This window comes from Lissotriton helveticus, chromosome 4_1 (assembly GCF_964261635.1).
Source record: "Lissotriton helveticus chromosome 4_1, aLisHel1.1, whole genome shotgun sequence".
Classification (NCBI taxonomy): Eukaryota; Metazoa; Chordata; class Amphibia; order Caudata; family Salamandridae; genus Lissotriton; species Lissotriton helveticus.
Window position 1 is genome coordinate 1,563,094,124 of NC_136063.1, and position 14,533 is coordinate 1,563,108,656.

The 14,533-nt window shown below is 44.4% G+C and overlaps 1 protein-coding gene across 6 annotated transcripts in view; it reads right to left on the reverse strand.

The window, feature by feature from the left end:
• TNS3 (tensin 3) overlaps window positions 1-14,533 on the reverse strand; it is an 851,445-nt gene that overhangs the window by 120,536 nt on the left and 716,376 nt on the right. For all 6 annotated transcript variants that reach the window (XM_078688177.1, XM_078688176.1, XM_078688179.1 and 3 more), the window contains one exon: window positions 11,735-11,892. In XM_078688177.1, the coding sequence (XP_078544303.1) occupies window positions 11,735-11,892 (158 nt within the window). The remainder of the gene's footprint in view (window positions 1-11,734; window positions 11,893-14,533) is intronic.

Here is a 14,533-nt window from a genome sequence, read left to right on the forward strand (position 1 = left end):
TCCAAAGAGTTATTGATTGACTCCTCGCTGAGTGCCCAAAAACTGCATGAAGCAGGTTCTTCCTCTTTCTTCAAAATATTTCATTGTTTAAATTTGTAAACACAGCAGTTAATTATTCTGGATGTATAGTAGTGTAGAAGGAAGATTGACTAACTCTTTGGTTAACTTAAATGTTCTCATTTATCGTATCAAATGATTACCTTAGTGGAAAATTGTTGTATAATCTGCATAGATATTACAATTGTTTGCCTTTGTAATGACACTGCATGGCATCAGAATAAACATGAAGACTCAATTTATTTAGCAGCTAACCAGTGAATCCCATTGCATTATATTTTTCAACGCTACCAGACGTCATCAAACAAAGGGACAATATGGAACGTTTATTGTTGTTGATTATATACGATTGGGTAAGAGGACAAACCTAATCTTGACCCTGGAAAATCCCCTGATGGCGAGACCGTCTGTACCATAACCATTGGACCATATAAAATCTGCACAGTCATATGCACTGTGTAACAATGTTTTGTTACTATGCTACCAAATTGACTTTTTGTGTCAATAGGGTTTGACCAAATAACTGAATAAAACAGCTTTCAACATGAAGAAGTCAGAAATGTATCGCAAAGTAGGCTTTTCAGGCGAACAATTATTGCGAGCCACACTGATGTGAAACATGTTTTCTATTCGCATTCCACTGTCTGTTATTTGAGAAAAAAAATCGTATTCGCTTGGCGTTTTACAGCATCCGAGAAGCTGTTAAAAAAGACCTCTACTGGTAAAATGCGAAACTGCATCAAATACAGTGGTTTTCAACAACCCACGAAATCCCACAAATGAAAAAAGGCATTTTTTTAATACATATTATGTAAAAGAGCTTATGAGTTTTGTGGTATAGGGTATTGTATGTATAGTTACTGCAAAAGAACATTGCCCTTGCTGGTAGAATGATGTTAAGTCTAACCTCGTAACATAAAAATAAAAACAACCAACAGTCCCAAAGTTAACTAAATTTAATGTTGCGTTACGAGACATTGTTAGCCATCATCTTTGAAGCACATCGATTTATCCAATGATAGCAAGAGTCTAGGCCACAATTTTTAAGTGAAAAACCCCAAAAAGAAGATGGGAGGAATGCTTGACCTAATGTTTGACAATTACTCTGGGCCACGTTCCAGCCCATCCTTTGTTTCTAATTATGACACGTTAGAGAGGAAAATCTGCAATCAAATCAGGCGAGTACAGCCTGAACCACCTTCCGAACAGGAACCAAGCAACACCAGACAGGCTCCAGCCTATTTCTGCCTCTTAAGGGAAGTGCAGTGTGATTCCAATGGCATGGCGAACACAGGGCCCACGTCTTTGGCATTCTCATCACATTTAGATCATCACACAGATAAAAACAAACAAGCATTTACAATGCAATAGGTCTCGCATTATTAAAGTTTGAGCTATTGGCAAAGCTAAATAATGCAACACCAATAGCTCAAACTTTAGTAATGCGAGACCTATTGCATTGCAAATGCTTGTTTTTATGGCTGCTTCTATTTCCATTCACGGTTTGTTCTACAGGAGGTGAAACTGAGCCGAACTTTTATCAGGAGATGGATGGCCAACACCAGCAAGGCGGAGGAGGACGGCAAATACCCAACACGCACACGGCAAATACCCAACACGCACTACAATTCACAACAAAGAGAAAACCCTCCTCACAGGACGCTAAACCAAAGAGCTAGATTTTAAAGTTTGAGCTATTGGCATTGCTAAATAATGCAACACCAATAGCTCAAACTTTAGTAATGCGAGACCTATTGCATTGCAAATGCTTGTTTTTATGGCTGCTTCTATTTCCATTCACGGCTTGTTCTACAGGAGGTGAAACTGAGCCGAACTTTCATCAGGAGATGGATGGCCAACACCAGCAAGGCGGAGGAGGACGGCAAATACCCAACACGCACTACAATTCACAACAAAGAGAAAACCCTCCTCACAGGACGCTAAACCAAAGAGCTAGATTTTAAGGCCACATCTAAACTTCATCAACGATTGTTCAGTCTGTGTAAATGATAGGTAAAGCATTCCATAGCCTGGAGCGCATATAGAGAAAGGCCGCCCAGCCTGATCTGGCTTTGTGAATTCTAGAACTCTATAGAAAATGACCCCCTAAAGATCTATGCGTCCTAGAAGGGTGATATCTCACCAGCCGCACCTTAAAACAAGCACTGAATATGCATTGACACTGATCTTTCTGCACCACATATTAAATTTGGTCAGCAACAGATCTAAATAATAAGAGGACATGAAACTAGACCATGCTGAATTTGTATTATATGATTGTAATCTTGTATAGATACCATCTCCTGGGCTACTTGTAACTCACATCATTTCCTGTTTTCATCAGGCTTATGCTACTGCATAGCTTTCGCTCATGATTGTTGGTTCTAGCAATAAAGTCTCATGGACTTTCATGAGGGAAAGGTACACAAGATCATTTATTCTTGCAAACAGATGTTGAAAATGGTTAGCTCACAATGAAGAGCATGGTGAAAGTCACTATTTGTCCTGTGGCCAGCCTCCTAGTGTAGCATGCATTAAAATATGCATTTCCTGTGATAATTACATACTCCATGTGAGCAAAAAATACACCCACCCCTAGATGAAGCCTGTATCAGAACAGAAAAAAAAGTCCCAAAACAGCCCATACACTGTCCTGTCAGAGCCGCCCTTCCCCCATCGCCAGACTACCCAATAGGCCAGCCCAACCCTGAAGACACCGAAGCGGGCAGAAAGGGGCAATACAAGCCCTGTGGTGGGGTGAAGAGTCACGGGAAATGCAGAAAGGTGTGGTACACAAGGGTAGTGGACGTGGTGACCACATACAGACCTCGTGGACGACGAGGGCTGGGATCGGCGGAAGGGGCCGAATACATGCCGTGTGTACGGAAGACTGATACAGCCCTTGTGGAGGTGTGAACGCCTGGGTCACCGGGTGAGGCAGAGAGGCCTCGCAGGCAGATACGTTTTAATGCATGGGCGAAGTGGGCTCTGGGCCAGGGCCCCAGTCATTTAGGGGTCCCCTGATAGAGCGAGCTTTGTTCTGCAGAGTCTTGCCCTGATGACCATGCATCATCCGTAACCAGCTTGTTTTAAATACTTTTTTGCCTTTAACTAATGTCGAATGTGAGTGAGTCTATTACTGACATTTTTCAAAGAAATGTTGCGTTTATGTTGCATGCAACATCCATAAAAAAGTTTCCTTTAGATCAAAACAGGACCTCACATACGAGAAATGGCAGGGGGTCACAGATTATTTACAGTGATATTAGTGAGCTGCTGCTGTGTTAAAATATTGAAACACAAGTAACCGTCCCCGAATATTAGATGGAGCAACGGTTGAATGTCCCCTGCTATGTTTGTAACTTTGCCAAATAGGGCATGGAAGAGCTGAAATTGGATTAAATTCCAAACAGGGGCCTCCAAATACATTCGGTCCAAGCCCCTAAAACCCTTAAGATGTCCCTGCTCGCAGGGTCACCATGTGAGGCAAAAAGATCCGACATACAAGCATTGTGGGTGTTGGTGAATGGGAGGGCCAGGCAAAGGTGCCTGGATACAAGCCTTGTGGAAGTGTGAAGGGACCAGGGTCACACAGTGAGGCAGAAAGGGCTGGCATAGTCACCATGAGAGCCAGGAAGTCCTCGCAGGGTCACCAGGGACAAAAGCAGTATATAACAAGCAATGGCGAGCTGTAAGTCCAATATAAGATAATAATAGTCTCACGACAGGTATCGAATGTGCTGCCTCAGGAGTGACCTAAAAACTAAAATACAAAGAGTGTCAACTCCACCAGACAGAGCAGAGGATAAATGTCAAAAACTAACATATTAAACATATAAGAATTACTGGGATAGTGAGTGTCACCAGCAACTGCCACATCAGAGAGTAAGAAATAAAAATGAACTGAGGCTGTTAATTTCTCACTCTTTCAAGATCTACCCCATTTAGGCCGCCGCTTTCCGAATCGGTTTCCTTCTCTGTGTCTGCGTTTCTCAGTCTCTTTTGTGCCTCTCTTGCATAGCGCTCTTCCCAATTCAGATCACATCTAGGCGCCCACAATCTTTGCAGGTCTGAGACAACAGGCACTTATCCAGGATCATACTGTGTGAGAGCGGAAGCCGAGATTCTGGTCTCACGGTTCCTAGGCCTGACCTAGCTCGCCCCCTGCTGTGAGCCCGGCTCGCACAGGCTTTTCCGCTCTCAGAGCTCTCTGCCCTGTTGGCAGAATAGTGGAGGGTGATTGTACCTGGCTGGAACCCGGAGCTCGGCACAGTTCGGTGCATCAGCTGGTGGTAGCTCCCAGGTGGTAAGCTAGAGAAAAGAACACTCAACTGATGTAGCCGACCCCAACGCACATGTGCTGCCATTCATTTTTATTTATTTTGTGTCATTTATAGAGCGCACAGCTGCCCCAACGGGGCGTCCCGGCGCTAGTGGATCTGGTAACAGGGATGCTAAAGGGAAGGAAGGAGGATTATAGGCAGAAAAGATGGGTCTTGAGGGATTTTCGAAATGCGGATTCTGTCTGACAAGCCCGGAGGGCAATCGGGAGTTTGTTCCAGTGCTGAGTGGCACAGACTTCAAAAGTCTTCCCTCCTGCATGTGTCCTTTTAAATCTAGGAGTTTCAAGGAGAAATTGGGAATTGGAGCACAGAGTTCTGGTATTTTGGTATGGACGTAAGCAGCTTTTCAGATGAGCTGGACCTTTACTCTTAGAAGCTCTATAGGCTAGCGTCATGGCCTTGTATACACATCTTTTAGCAATGGGTAGCCAGTGTAATCTACGAAGAAGAGGAGAGATATGTTGTCTAGGAGGTATTCTCTCCACCAGACGTGCTGCAGCGTTTTGAACAGTCTGGAGTTTTTTACATAAGCCTGCCGAAACGCCTAGGTACAACGCATTGGCGTAGTCGAGGTGGGAGGTAATCAATGCGTGAACCACAGTCTTACGGCAGTCAGAAGGAAGATAGTTGATAAGCCTGTTTACTGTTTTAATCTTAGCGAAGCAAGATGCTGCTACGGATTGGACCTGGGCGTTGAAAGTAAGATGGTTATCCCAACGGACCCCCAGGTTCTTTACAGAGTCTTTGGGTATTGGGGCTTGACTCAAGTCTCCAGGCCACCAGAGGCTGGAATCAAGAGGAGACGGTGTATTAAAAAACAGGTTCTCCGTTTTTTCTGCATTCAGTCTTAAGGAATTAGAGTCCATCCACTTAGAAATGTCTCTGAGGCAGGATTTTAAAGGGTCAAATGCGGAAGCAGAAGGCTCATCAAAGGTAAAAAGTAGCTGAATGTCATCAGCGTAGGAAGTGACTTTAATCCCAGTTTGTGCAATCATTTCAGCCAGGGGAGTGAAGTAGACATTAAACAGGAGCGGGCTCAAAGAGGAGCCCTGAGGAACTTCCCATTTAAGTGGTCTGGCGGGGGAAGTGAAGGGAGGGGTGTGTACCTGCTGTGTGCGGTCCGATAGATAGGAAGTAATCCATTTCAGCACAGTGCCTCCTATACCCAGATCCTCAAGCCTCCTCAGCAGAGTCTTATGAGAGACGGTGTCAAATGCTGCTGAAAGATCCAGCAGCACTAACACCGCCCTCGACCCACGGTCTAGCGTCCATCTCACCGAGTCAGCCATTTCAATTAGGGCTGACTCCGTGCTGTGGCCAGACCGGAAGCCATGCTGAGAGTCATGCAAAAGCCCATGGGATTCAATATAATTGGCAAGCTGGAAATGAGCCAATTTTTCCAGGATTTTAGCTGGCGCAGGCAAAAGAGATATTGGCCTGTAATTACTTGGATTGTCCGGATCCGAGTTGGACTTTTTCAGGATGGGGACCAAGGAAGCATCTTTCCATTTGGCCGGAAACCTACCCGTTCTCAGGGAGTCATTCCAAATATGGTTGAGAAAGGGGTTAAGAAATTCTGCCAATCTCTTGTATTGCTTCGCCGGCCAGGGATCATTCGGTGATCCGGATTTACAGTTAAGTAGTTCTGCAATGGTGTCAGCTTCAGAGATAACTGCGAATTCTAAGAGGATAGGGGACCGTGTATTCTGGGGAATATGCTCTTTCTCCTGTTCTGAATCATTAGAAATGGGAAAGGAGGCATATATGTTCTCGATTTTTTCCTCAAAAAATTCTGATAATTTGTCACAGAAAGACTGGGTAGCAGGCTGGCTCCGGGTCAGCACGTGAGGATCCGAAAAGGATCTAACAATGCTGAAAATCTCCCGGGAGCTATGACTGGCTTTGTTAATTCTAGAGGCCAGATAGTCCCTTTTATGCTCCACAATCAGTCTACGGTATTCCTTGAGGGCCATCTTATAGATGACTTTGCTTTCCGAAGAATACTTCTGCCTCCAAGTTCGTTCGAGGGTTTTGCACGAGGCTTTTTTCTGACGAAGCTCGTCGGAATACCAAGGAGCAGATGGTGCAGCCTTGAAAGTTTTAATAGGCTTCAGAGGAGCCAATGTCTCCATAGCCTGGCCTATCCAAACATCCAGGTTGTCAATGCGTCTATTAAGATCAGAGGCAGGGATAGGCTGCAAGTTTTTTAGGTGTTCCTGGAGTGATTCTAGGGTGATGCGACTCCAGTTTCTTCCTGATGCTTTAGGAATCAGTGAGGGCCTGACTGGATAAGGTATGTAAATCTCAAAGGGAATGAGAAAATGATCTGACCAAATGACTGGTACGGGATTAGCTATCTGGATGTTTGTCAAGTTGGAACAGATCAAGTCCAGTATATGTCCAGCTTCATGCGTGGGTAGATCAACTTTTTGGGCTAAACTGCAAGCCGCCAGCATTGAGACAAAACTATTGCTATGGGGGCAAGACTCATCATTCACATGGAGATTAAAGTCTCCCAAGGCAGTGAAATTAGCGTAACTTGAACAAGTCTGGACAATATAGTCCGCCAGAACTGGTAGATATGTCGTACTAGAGTGAGGGGGGCGGTAGATTAATACTCCAGAGCAAGAGATAGAAGGGGATAATTTGATACTGAAAGGCAGTCCCTCAATGCAATCTATTTGGTCATATAGAGGGATATTGACCGTCCATTTGGACTTGTGAATAGGAGCGACACCACCCCCCTGTTTGCCATTAGGTCTGTTGGAACAGATAATATTATAGCCTTTTGGGATGGCGAGGGAGACAGTAGGGTTAGTGGTATCATTCAGCCAAGTTTCAGTGAGAAAAAGAAGGTCCCAATTATTGTCCCGGAGGGACTGCCAGATGTCAATGGCATGTTTAACCAACGATCTACAGTTCACCAGGGCCACTTTTAGGCTCATGGAGAAGCCTAATCTCCGAGAGACATTGGGGCTACAGGCATGGACCTGAGTATTGTTTAATTCACCATGAGAAAGATAAAATTCACAATCCCTACACGCATAGTCCCAGCTCCCAGCGTGCAGAGTAAGCAAGGGGCTGTGCAGACACCGGGGGGGTCTCAGGGCCAACAACTCTGAACGTTTATAAATCACCCCAGTATGGCTTGATAAACAGGCAGCGGGACCGGCCCCGGCCACGTCATGGACGGGCGCAGATGGGCTTGCCTTCGGCACGCCGCCGGCACGCCCGCTGCGCGGCCGAGGAAGAGCATTCATATCTAGAAGGGGAGGGTGGGAGGGGCCAGGCAACTGTACCGCCAACCCTTCAGTTCCCCCAAAATGGCGGCTCCGTGCAAGGAGACCTCCGCGGCAGCGCCTAATAGGCTGCGCGGTGTCTTGGAAAAGGGTGCAGCCTTATCGCAAGTAAGTGCAGGGTAAAATCAATGTGCGAGATGTCGCAGCACAGTAAAATCCGAAATAACAATTTTTAAAAATAAATACAAGGTAAAATCAATGTGCGAGATGCCACAGCACAGAATGATCCAATATAACAATTTTTTAAAATAAAGCGCTGCAGCCTTCCCGGCTTCCGCCTCAAGAAGGTCTGCTACCAAATCTGCTACCTTCATCCACTCATCCAACCATCCATCCACCCACCTTTGCATCTAGCCAGCTCAAAAGCAATTCATACTTCTACAATGTCTACCTACCTTGACTCCCATCCTTCTGTCTATCCACCCACTTATCCACACATCCAACCCATTCATTCATTCCTTCTCGCATATAGCCACATCCAACTCTATGCATCCACACATCCAAAATGTCTGTCTGCCTACCTAACTTTCCACCATATATTCACGCCAACACCCACCATTCACCCAGCCATCCGTCACTCATGAATCATCCATTCACCTACAATATTACTGGGAAACCACACAAATTATATTTTGCTTTACTACATTAATAAATCTGACTGCTTAAACCTATCTATCTATCTATCTATCTATCTATCTATCTATCTATCTATCTATCTATCGGGACCCCAGGTGTGCCACATTGGTGAAAACAGTTCTTCCGTCCTAGACACTGTTTAACCCCTTCCATGCTCCCGTCGCACTCCCTCCCCAGTGTTGGCGTCGGCCAAAGGCCGACGCAGCCCCGTCCACTCTTTAGAACGCCCGCACCGCGGCGGAAAAACCGCCGTGGTTAAGGCGTTAAGCACAGGTGTACTAATAAATGTGACACTTCACTGTTTACCAGTTTGACTGTTACAAAAAACTATACTCGAATAGCTTATTATTATGCTGCAATCACATAAAAATGTAGTTTTTAGACTCATCAAACGGTTCTGGTGCATATATTTACACCAACACGGCAGACATGTATATGCAGATAAGCATCTTTACAAACGAACACTAGCATGGTGCATGTCAATGAAGTTACTTTGCCTTTCTTTGAAAGCAAACGTACACTTCACGTTCTGAGCTGAATGGAAAAGAAGGCACGTTAGACTGGGGGGCAGGGCGTATGTGGGGGTATACAAGAGGAACGCTTTAGAATGTGGGGTGGTGGGAAAGAAGGGGCTTTGGTGCGTGATGGTGCTCAGTAATGGAAATAACCTTAATAATTAAAATTAAGTTATTGTTGAAAGGCGGAGATCAGCAGCTCAGCAGTGCCCAGTCAGCTCCACCGCCCGGCGCCGCTCGGGTGATGGCGGACCCGGATCAAGTTGTTACTTTTCTCCTGTAATGAAGACAGAAATGGCCAAGGCAGTGTCCTTCCGCGCCCTGATAGACTGGGCTCTCTCCCCAGGCAGCCCACCTTTTGTTTGTGGTGTAGGAGGGAAAAGGGGTGCGCATTTTGTTTCCTGACAGGAGCACATGGGGCGCAAAGGGAAAGAAAAACCAGGGCAGAAGTGACTGTGCCAGGGGCGTGGGGTGAGCGTGACAATGTACATGTGCAGAAACGAGGTATGTGGACAGTGCCTGGGTTATGCTAATCGGATGGGGGTTATGTCAGGGTCAGGAGGGGTCATGCCAGTACCAGAGGAGCTTTGGGGTGTGTTCTCTGTGCCAAGGGCGCAAGGGGCATTCTCTCCACGCATAGTCTGCCCTAGCGCGGGGTCAGCGGGCATTGCCGACACGCAGGCTACGGCAGGTGCAGAAGGGGTGATGCCAAGCTGTTATTTCTAAGGCTGAGGTTATGCCAGGTCTGCGAAGGACAGTGGGCTATACCAGCTCTGGGGGGCAGCGCTAGGCCCGTGGCGTGCCAGGGACGCAGAGGGCAGAGCCCCCTCGCTACACCACACAGGGCTGAGCCCGTGCAGGACCGGACCCACTCTGGGACTGGGGCCGAGCCAGGGCACTTGGGAGCGTGGCCATGGCAGGGGCGTGGCTCTGGGTGAGGAGCTCTAGCAAAACAAGTGCTGCTCTAGGGGAAGGCCACAGTCGTCTCAGGGCTGGAGAGTGAGCAGAGGCAGCAGCTCACTGTGCCAGGAGTGGAGTCTGGGAAGAGTGCAGCGGGGGTTCCCACAGACACCCCCACCAGTACACTTGGCGCCCCGCCGCCCTGTGCACCAGCACCCTGCGCACCCCCTTGTGAACCCTCCACCCACTGACCGGCCAACCCCACAGTCACTCTGCACTTTCACCTCTCTTATTCAGTGCTCCCCAAAAACCCGATAACATCGTCACCTTACATCCCCCCGGCCCACATAACCCACCTCCTACACGCCATAACATACCCTACACCAGCATCAGAGAAGAAAGCGGCCAGATCATCACATGAGGGTGGGCAGCCATCCAGTTCAGAGTGGGTTGGACCAACAACTGATTGCTGTTTGTCCAATTCGAACAGCTTCTTAGGGCGGTTTGCCGCTTGATCCAGTTGGTGTTTGAAGTAGTCAGACTTGGCACTCCTGATTTGTTTACTGTGGAGACTCCTGACTTCTCTAAGGATTTTTAGTTGGTCCAAGGAGGGATTGGATCGCCAGACCGTTCAGCAGCCCTGAGATTGCGTTGTTCTGTGTTTAAGTGTCATTATACCATGGTTTGGATATTTTATTTGAGAAATGTTTGTGTTTGAGTGGAGCAATGCTATCCATGATGTTCGAGATTGTCGAATTGTAGGTGTTCATATCTTCGATTTTAAAGGTTGAACCTTCCTCATCAATACCTCTCTGTTAATGTAAAAGAGGATGCTATGATGGTCGGACCAGTCATAGGGGGTAATGGAATCTAGGATGACGGTGTGGTCTTTCGAGATGATAAGGTCTAGAGTTTCTCCTTTAGTGTGAGTTGGTTGGTTGCAGTGCTGAGTCAGATCTTGATCCACTAAGAATGATTTCAAGCAGGATACAGCAGAATCATTGGGGTTGGACCAGTGAAGGTTGAAATCACCAAGAAAGATTTGGGCCACCGCTGAGTCGACCTAACTAGTGATGATTTCCATTAGATGCTCAATGAAGGGGAGATTGTCACCTGGAGGGTGATAAAAGGTGTGCAATTGGCAAAACGGTAAGTTCATACTAGTGATACTGAGACACAGGTATTCAGTGGATGAAGGCGCAGAGGAATCCAAGAGAGAAATCGAGAGTGTGTTCCTCTGGATACAAGCAAGGCCACCACCCAACTTCAGAGTTCTGTCTAGCCTAATTATGTCATGAGTGGGAGGAACTAGGAGGTCTAAGATAGGGGTGGAAGAGGGATTAACCAGGTTTCGGGGAGGATGATAATGTCTAAATCATTGTGTTGGATGAGGTTGAAGATATCAGAGGCATGTTTACTGGCTGATCTACAATTAACTAGTACACATTTAAGTCATAGTGGGTCAGGGGGGGAGAAATCTGGAAGATTTTCACACGGGTGAGGTTGTCTGAGATGCTGCCTCCGAGTAAGAACCCATTGCAGTAGTCTAATCTGGACTGCATTCTATGAATTCTTGAGTCCTATATGATGTGGCAAGCAAGTAGGTACCTTTTTATGTGCATATTTTCAGAATAATAAGAGGCCTATTTGCACAAAAACACTACTCTGCATTAGATAAAAAGATATTTTCATACAGACATCCCACTATTAAGTACAAAAGAATGACATTTATCTTTCAGCTTTCTTTAAGCTGAACTGAGGCTGTTAGCAAACCAATAAAAATATGAACATAATGGTCATTAATTTTGAAACATAGAGTCATTTGAAAGACACAACCTTTCCAACTCTGGTCATGCTCCATTGATACCCAACAGGAAAGCAACACATTTGCCTCTTGCTTGTCCAGCATCCAAAAATGGCAAGAGCGAGCTATAGACCATGCAGCTGTGTTGAATGGATTGTTGGATTACAACTTGTAAACTACCTCTTTGGTCATCAGAGCAGCAGGACTTGAAGTCTGTTCTGGCATCGTCTTCCAACCATATCTCGAATATGGCAGTGGCTCGGTGACATCGTTATCATACTGCCCGACACTGAGCTTCCTGTTCCTCCCACCTGAATTACTTTCTTTTAAAGATGAACCTGTAAGAATAGAAAAAAAGACAGAAAAATCTGAGTATTTCTTTAACCACTTCTGGCATCTTCCAAAATGCAATCTGAAACCCAGATAACAATGGTCCCAATTATAGTCAAAACATTTACATGCATATCATCAGCTTCCAGGCCTCAATACAATGCAAAGGGCCCCAACATATATTTCTTAGAAGGTCTGTAAACAGAACGTTAGAGCCAATCTTTAATTTGAGATAATGTTATTTTCCCTAATACTGTGTACTATCACACTCAGGAGGAGATATAGAAAGTGTGTGTGTGTGTGTGGGGGGTAAGTAAACAGCACAAAATATCAATCTTAAAGTTCATAAAACTATACTGTGAGTAAATACACCTTGAGCGAGTGTCCATGGAACATAAATTTTCACCTTCTACATCAACAAAAGTATTCACATTTATATTATTTGATGCTAGAAGGCTAAAAAAGGCTGTGTTTTGTAATTTAAAATGTTTTTAGTCTTACATGAAATGCTATTAACTTTTATAAATGTACTCAGATCAAGTGTCATTTTGATTTTAAAACCTCATTTTGAAAATAAAAATTGGGTGACTAACAATTAATTTTATGTTTTTGGAGGAAATTACTTCGATACTGAAAAAACAATTTACAGACTGTTAGAATTGCAGCACACCTTAAAGTACAGCTTAAACAGCTGTTGAAATGTTTTCACATAGAAAATGACATATATAAAAATGCGCTTGCTGCGTAAACATGAAAGAATCCTTATTAATGCTGCAAATAATATATATTATAAAAATGAATAAAGAGCATTTATAAAGTGCACGGCTACCTCAGACGAGGTGTCCCAGCGCTAACACGGAAGACTGCAGAGTAGAAGCACCAAAACAGCTATTCCCTTTGCTTAAAGAGCCAGGTTTTCAGCGCCTTTCTGAAATTCTGCTCCGAGTTCAGCATGCGTAAGTGGGGAAGCAAGTAATTCCACAGCTTGGCAGTCCCCACTGAGAAAGACCTACCCCCTTCTTGGTTTTGTTGAAGGAGGGGACAGTAAGGTAGTGTCGGAGGTTGGAGATTGATGTCCGCTCTTGGCAGTAAGAGCAAAGTCTCTTCCTCAGATAGCAGGGGACCCTGCCCTGGTAGGCACCAAACACAATTGTCAGGACCTTATATTCAATCCTCCTGGCTATTGGGAGCCAATGAAGTTGCGGATTAGCCTAGCTGCTGCGTTCTGCACTATTTGCATCCTTTTGATCAAAAACTAGGCAAACCCAGATAAAGGCTGTTGCATAGTCGAGGTAAGAGGTCACTAGGGAGTGAACAGTGGTTCTTTGGCTTTCTTCCGGAAGGAAGTCCAGACATTTTCTGATATATATATATATATATATATATATTAGAGAAAGTGTGTTTATTAAAGTGTATACGAAATTATGTAGAAAAGGTTTGTACTAGGCAACCATTATAAATGTGCCCCTTCAGTAAGGCTTAATAGCCTTTCTCCCTAACCTCATGCTCATAGTTTAATAGACGCTTATTTAGAACACTTTGCAAAGCATCAGCAACTTGCTTACGAATGTGCTGACTTCAAACTTGTGTTTCTTTATCTTTCTCACATAATACATATTAGATCACCTACCTAAATTCAATCAGCTTTGCTGTGACTGCTTGAATAAATAATGATTTAGATATATTTTATGAATTCTTCACAGAATAATATGGCTAGTTTGCCCCCATCATATTCAACTTGCTTTGTATTCACAATGGACACAGAGTGCCTCTTTTGGCTAAGGTAAGAAGATTCTCGTGAGAACTTTCCTCCATGTAACAAAGTCCTTAAACAAAGTTTTACACTATATTGGCATGAATGTTTACTGTAGGAATCGGGAGAAGACGCATCAAAAGTTGAAGACACCATCAGATGAGCATTTTCCATTGGATGAGAGGAGCTAATGTCTAATAAGTTTCGATAAATTGTTGTGTAATTTTATATTAATGAGTGTTCCTAACTAGTTAGGAGGAGACTCTCTTAGACTCTGATTTATTTTTCTCTGCCTTGCGACTCTTCCATCAGAGAGCTGTCTTTTACTTTTGTTGTTGACAGCTACTGATAAAGGTGACTTTATTCTTCTTCACCCAAAGACCCTTTTCAGAACAAAGGCTACTGCAAAGATCATTCTAGTATTGATGGTTGCTATTGCAGCTGTAGGGAACTCAACTGAGTTTCCAGAACAACTCTTTATTGGTAGTTCATGTTATATTCTGAATCTTGCTCTTTTCCGAAAAGAACTCTTCATGGGTTTCATTTAGAGTAGGTTTGGTTGCTTGGCTAGTTTGGTGCAAATGTTCCTTTAAGGAACACTTTGCATTGATTTATGCTGTCACTAATCATTCTTTTATTGATGTTTTTGTCAATTGGATGATCTGAATAAAGATGACCAAACAATACAAATCTTTTAAGATAAATAAGGGTGTTAATACTTCATCAACCTCATCATTAACTGAACATTAATTATCTGGTTGTTGATGATATAAGCATAGTTCATGTCTTTATTCTCGCTCCTTTCTAGTATGGTGGCAAAGGTTCATTGACCTTTTCAAGAGCCATCACGATTACCCAAAGGATGAAATCTGTAAATTGTCTGTTTAGTCTTAAAT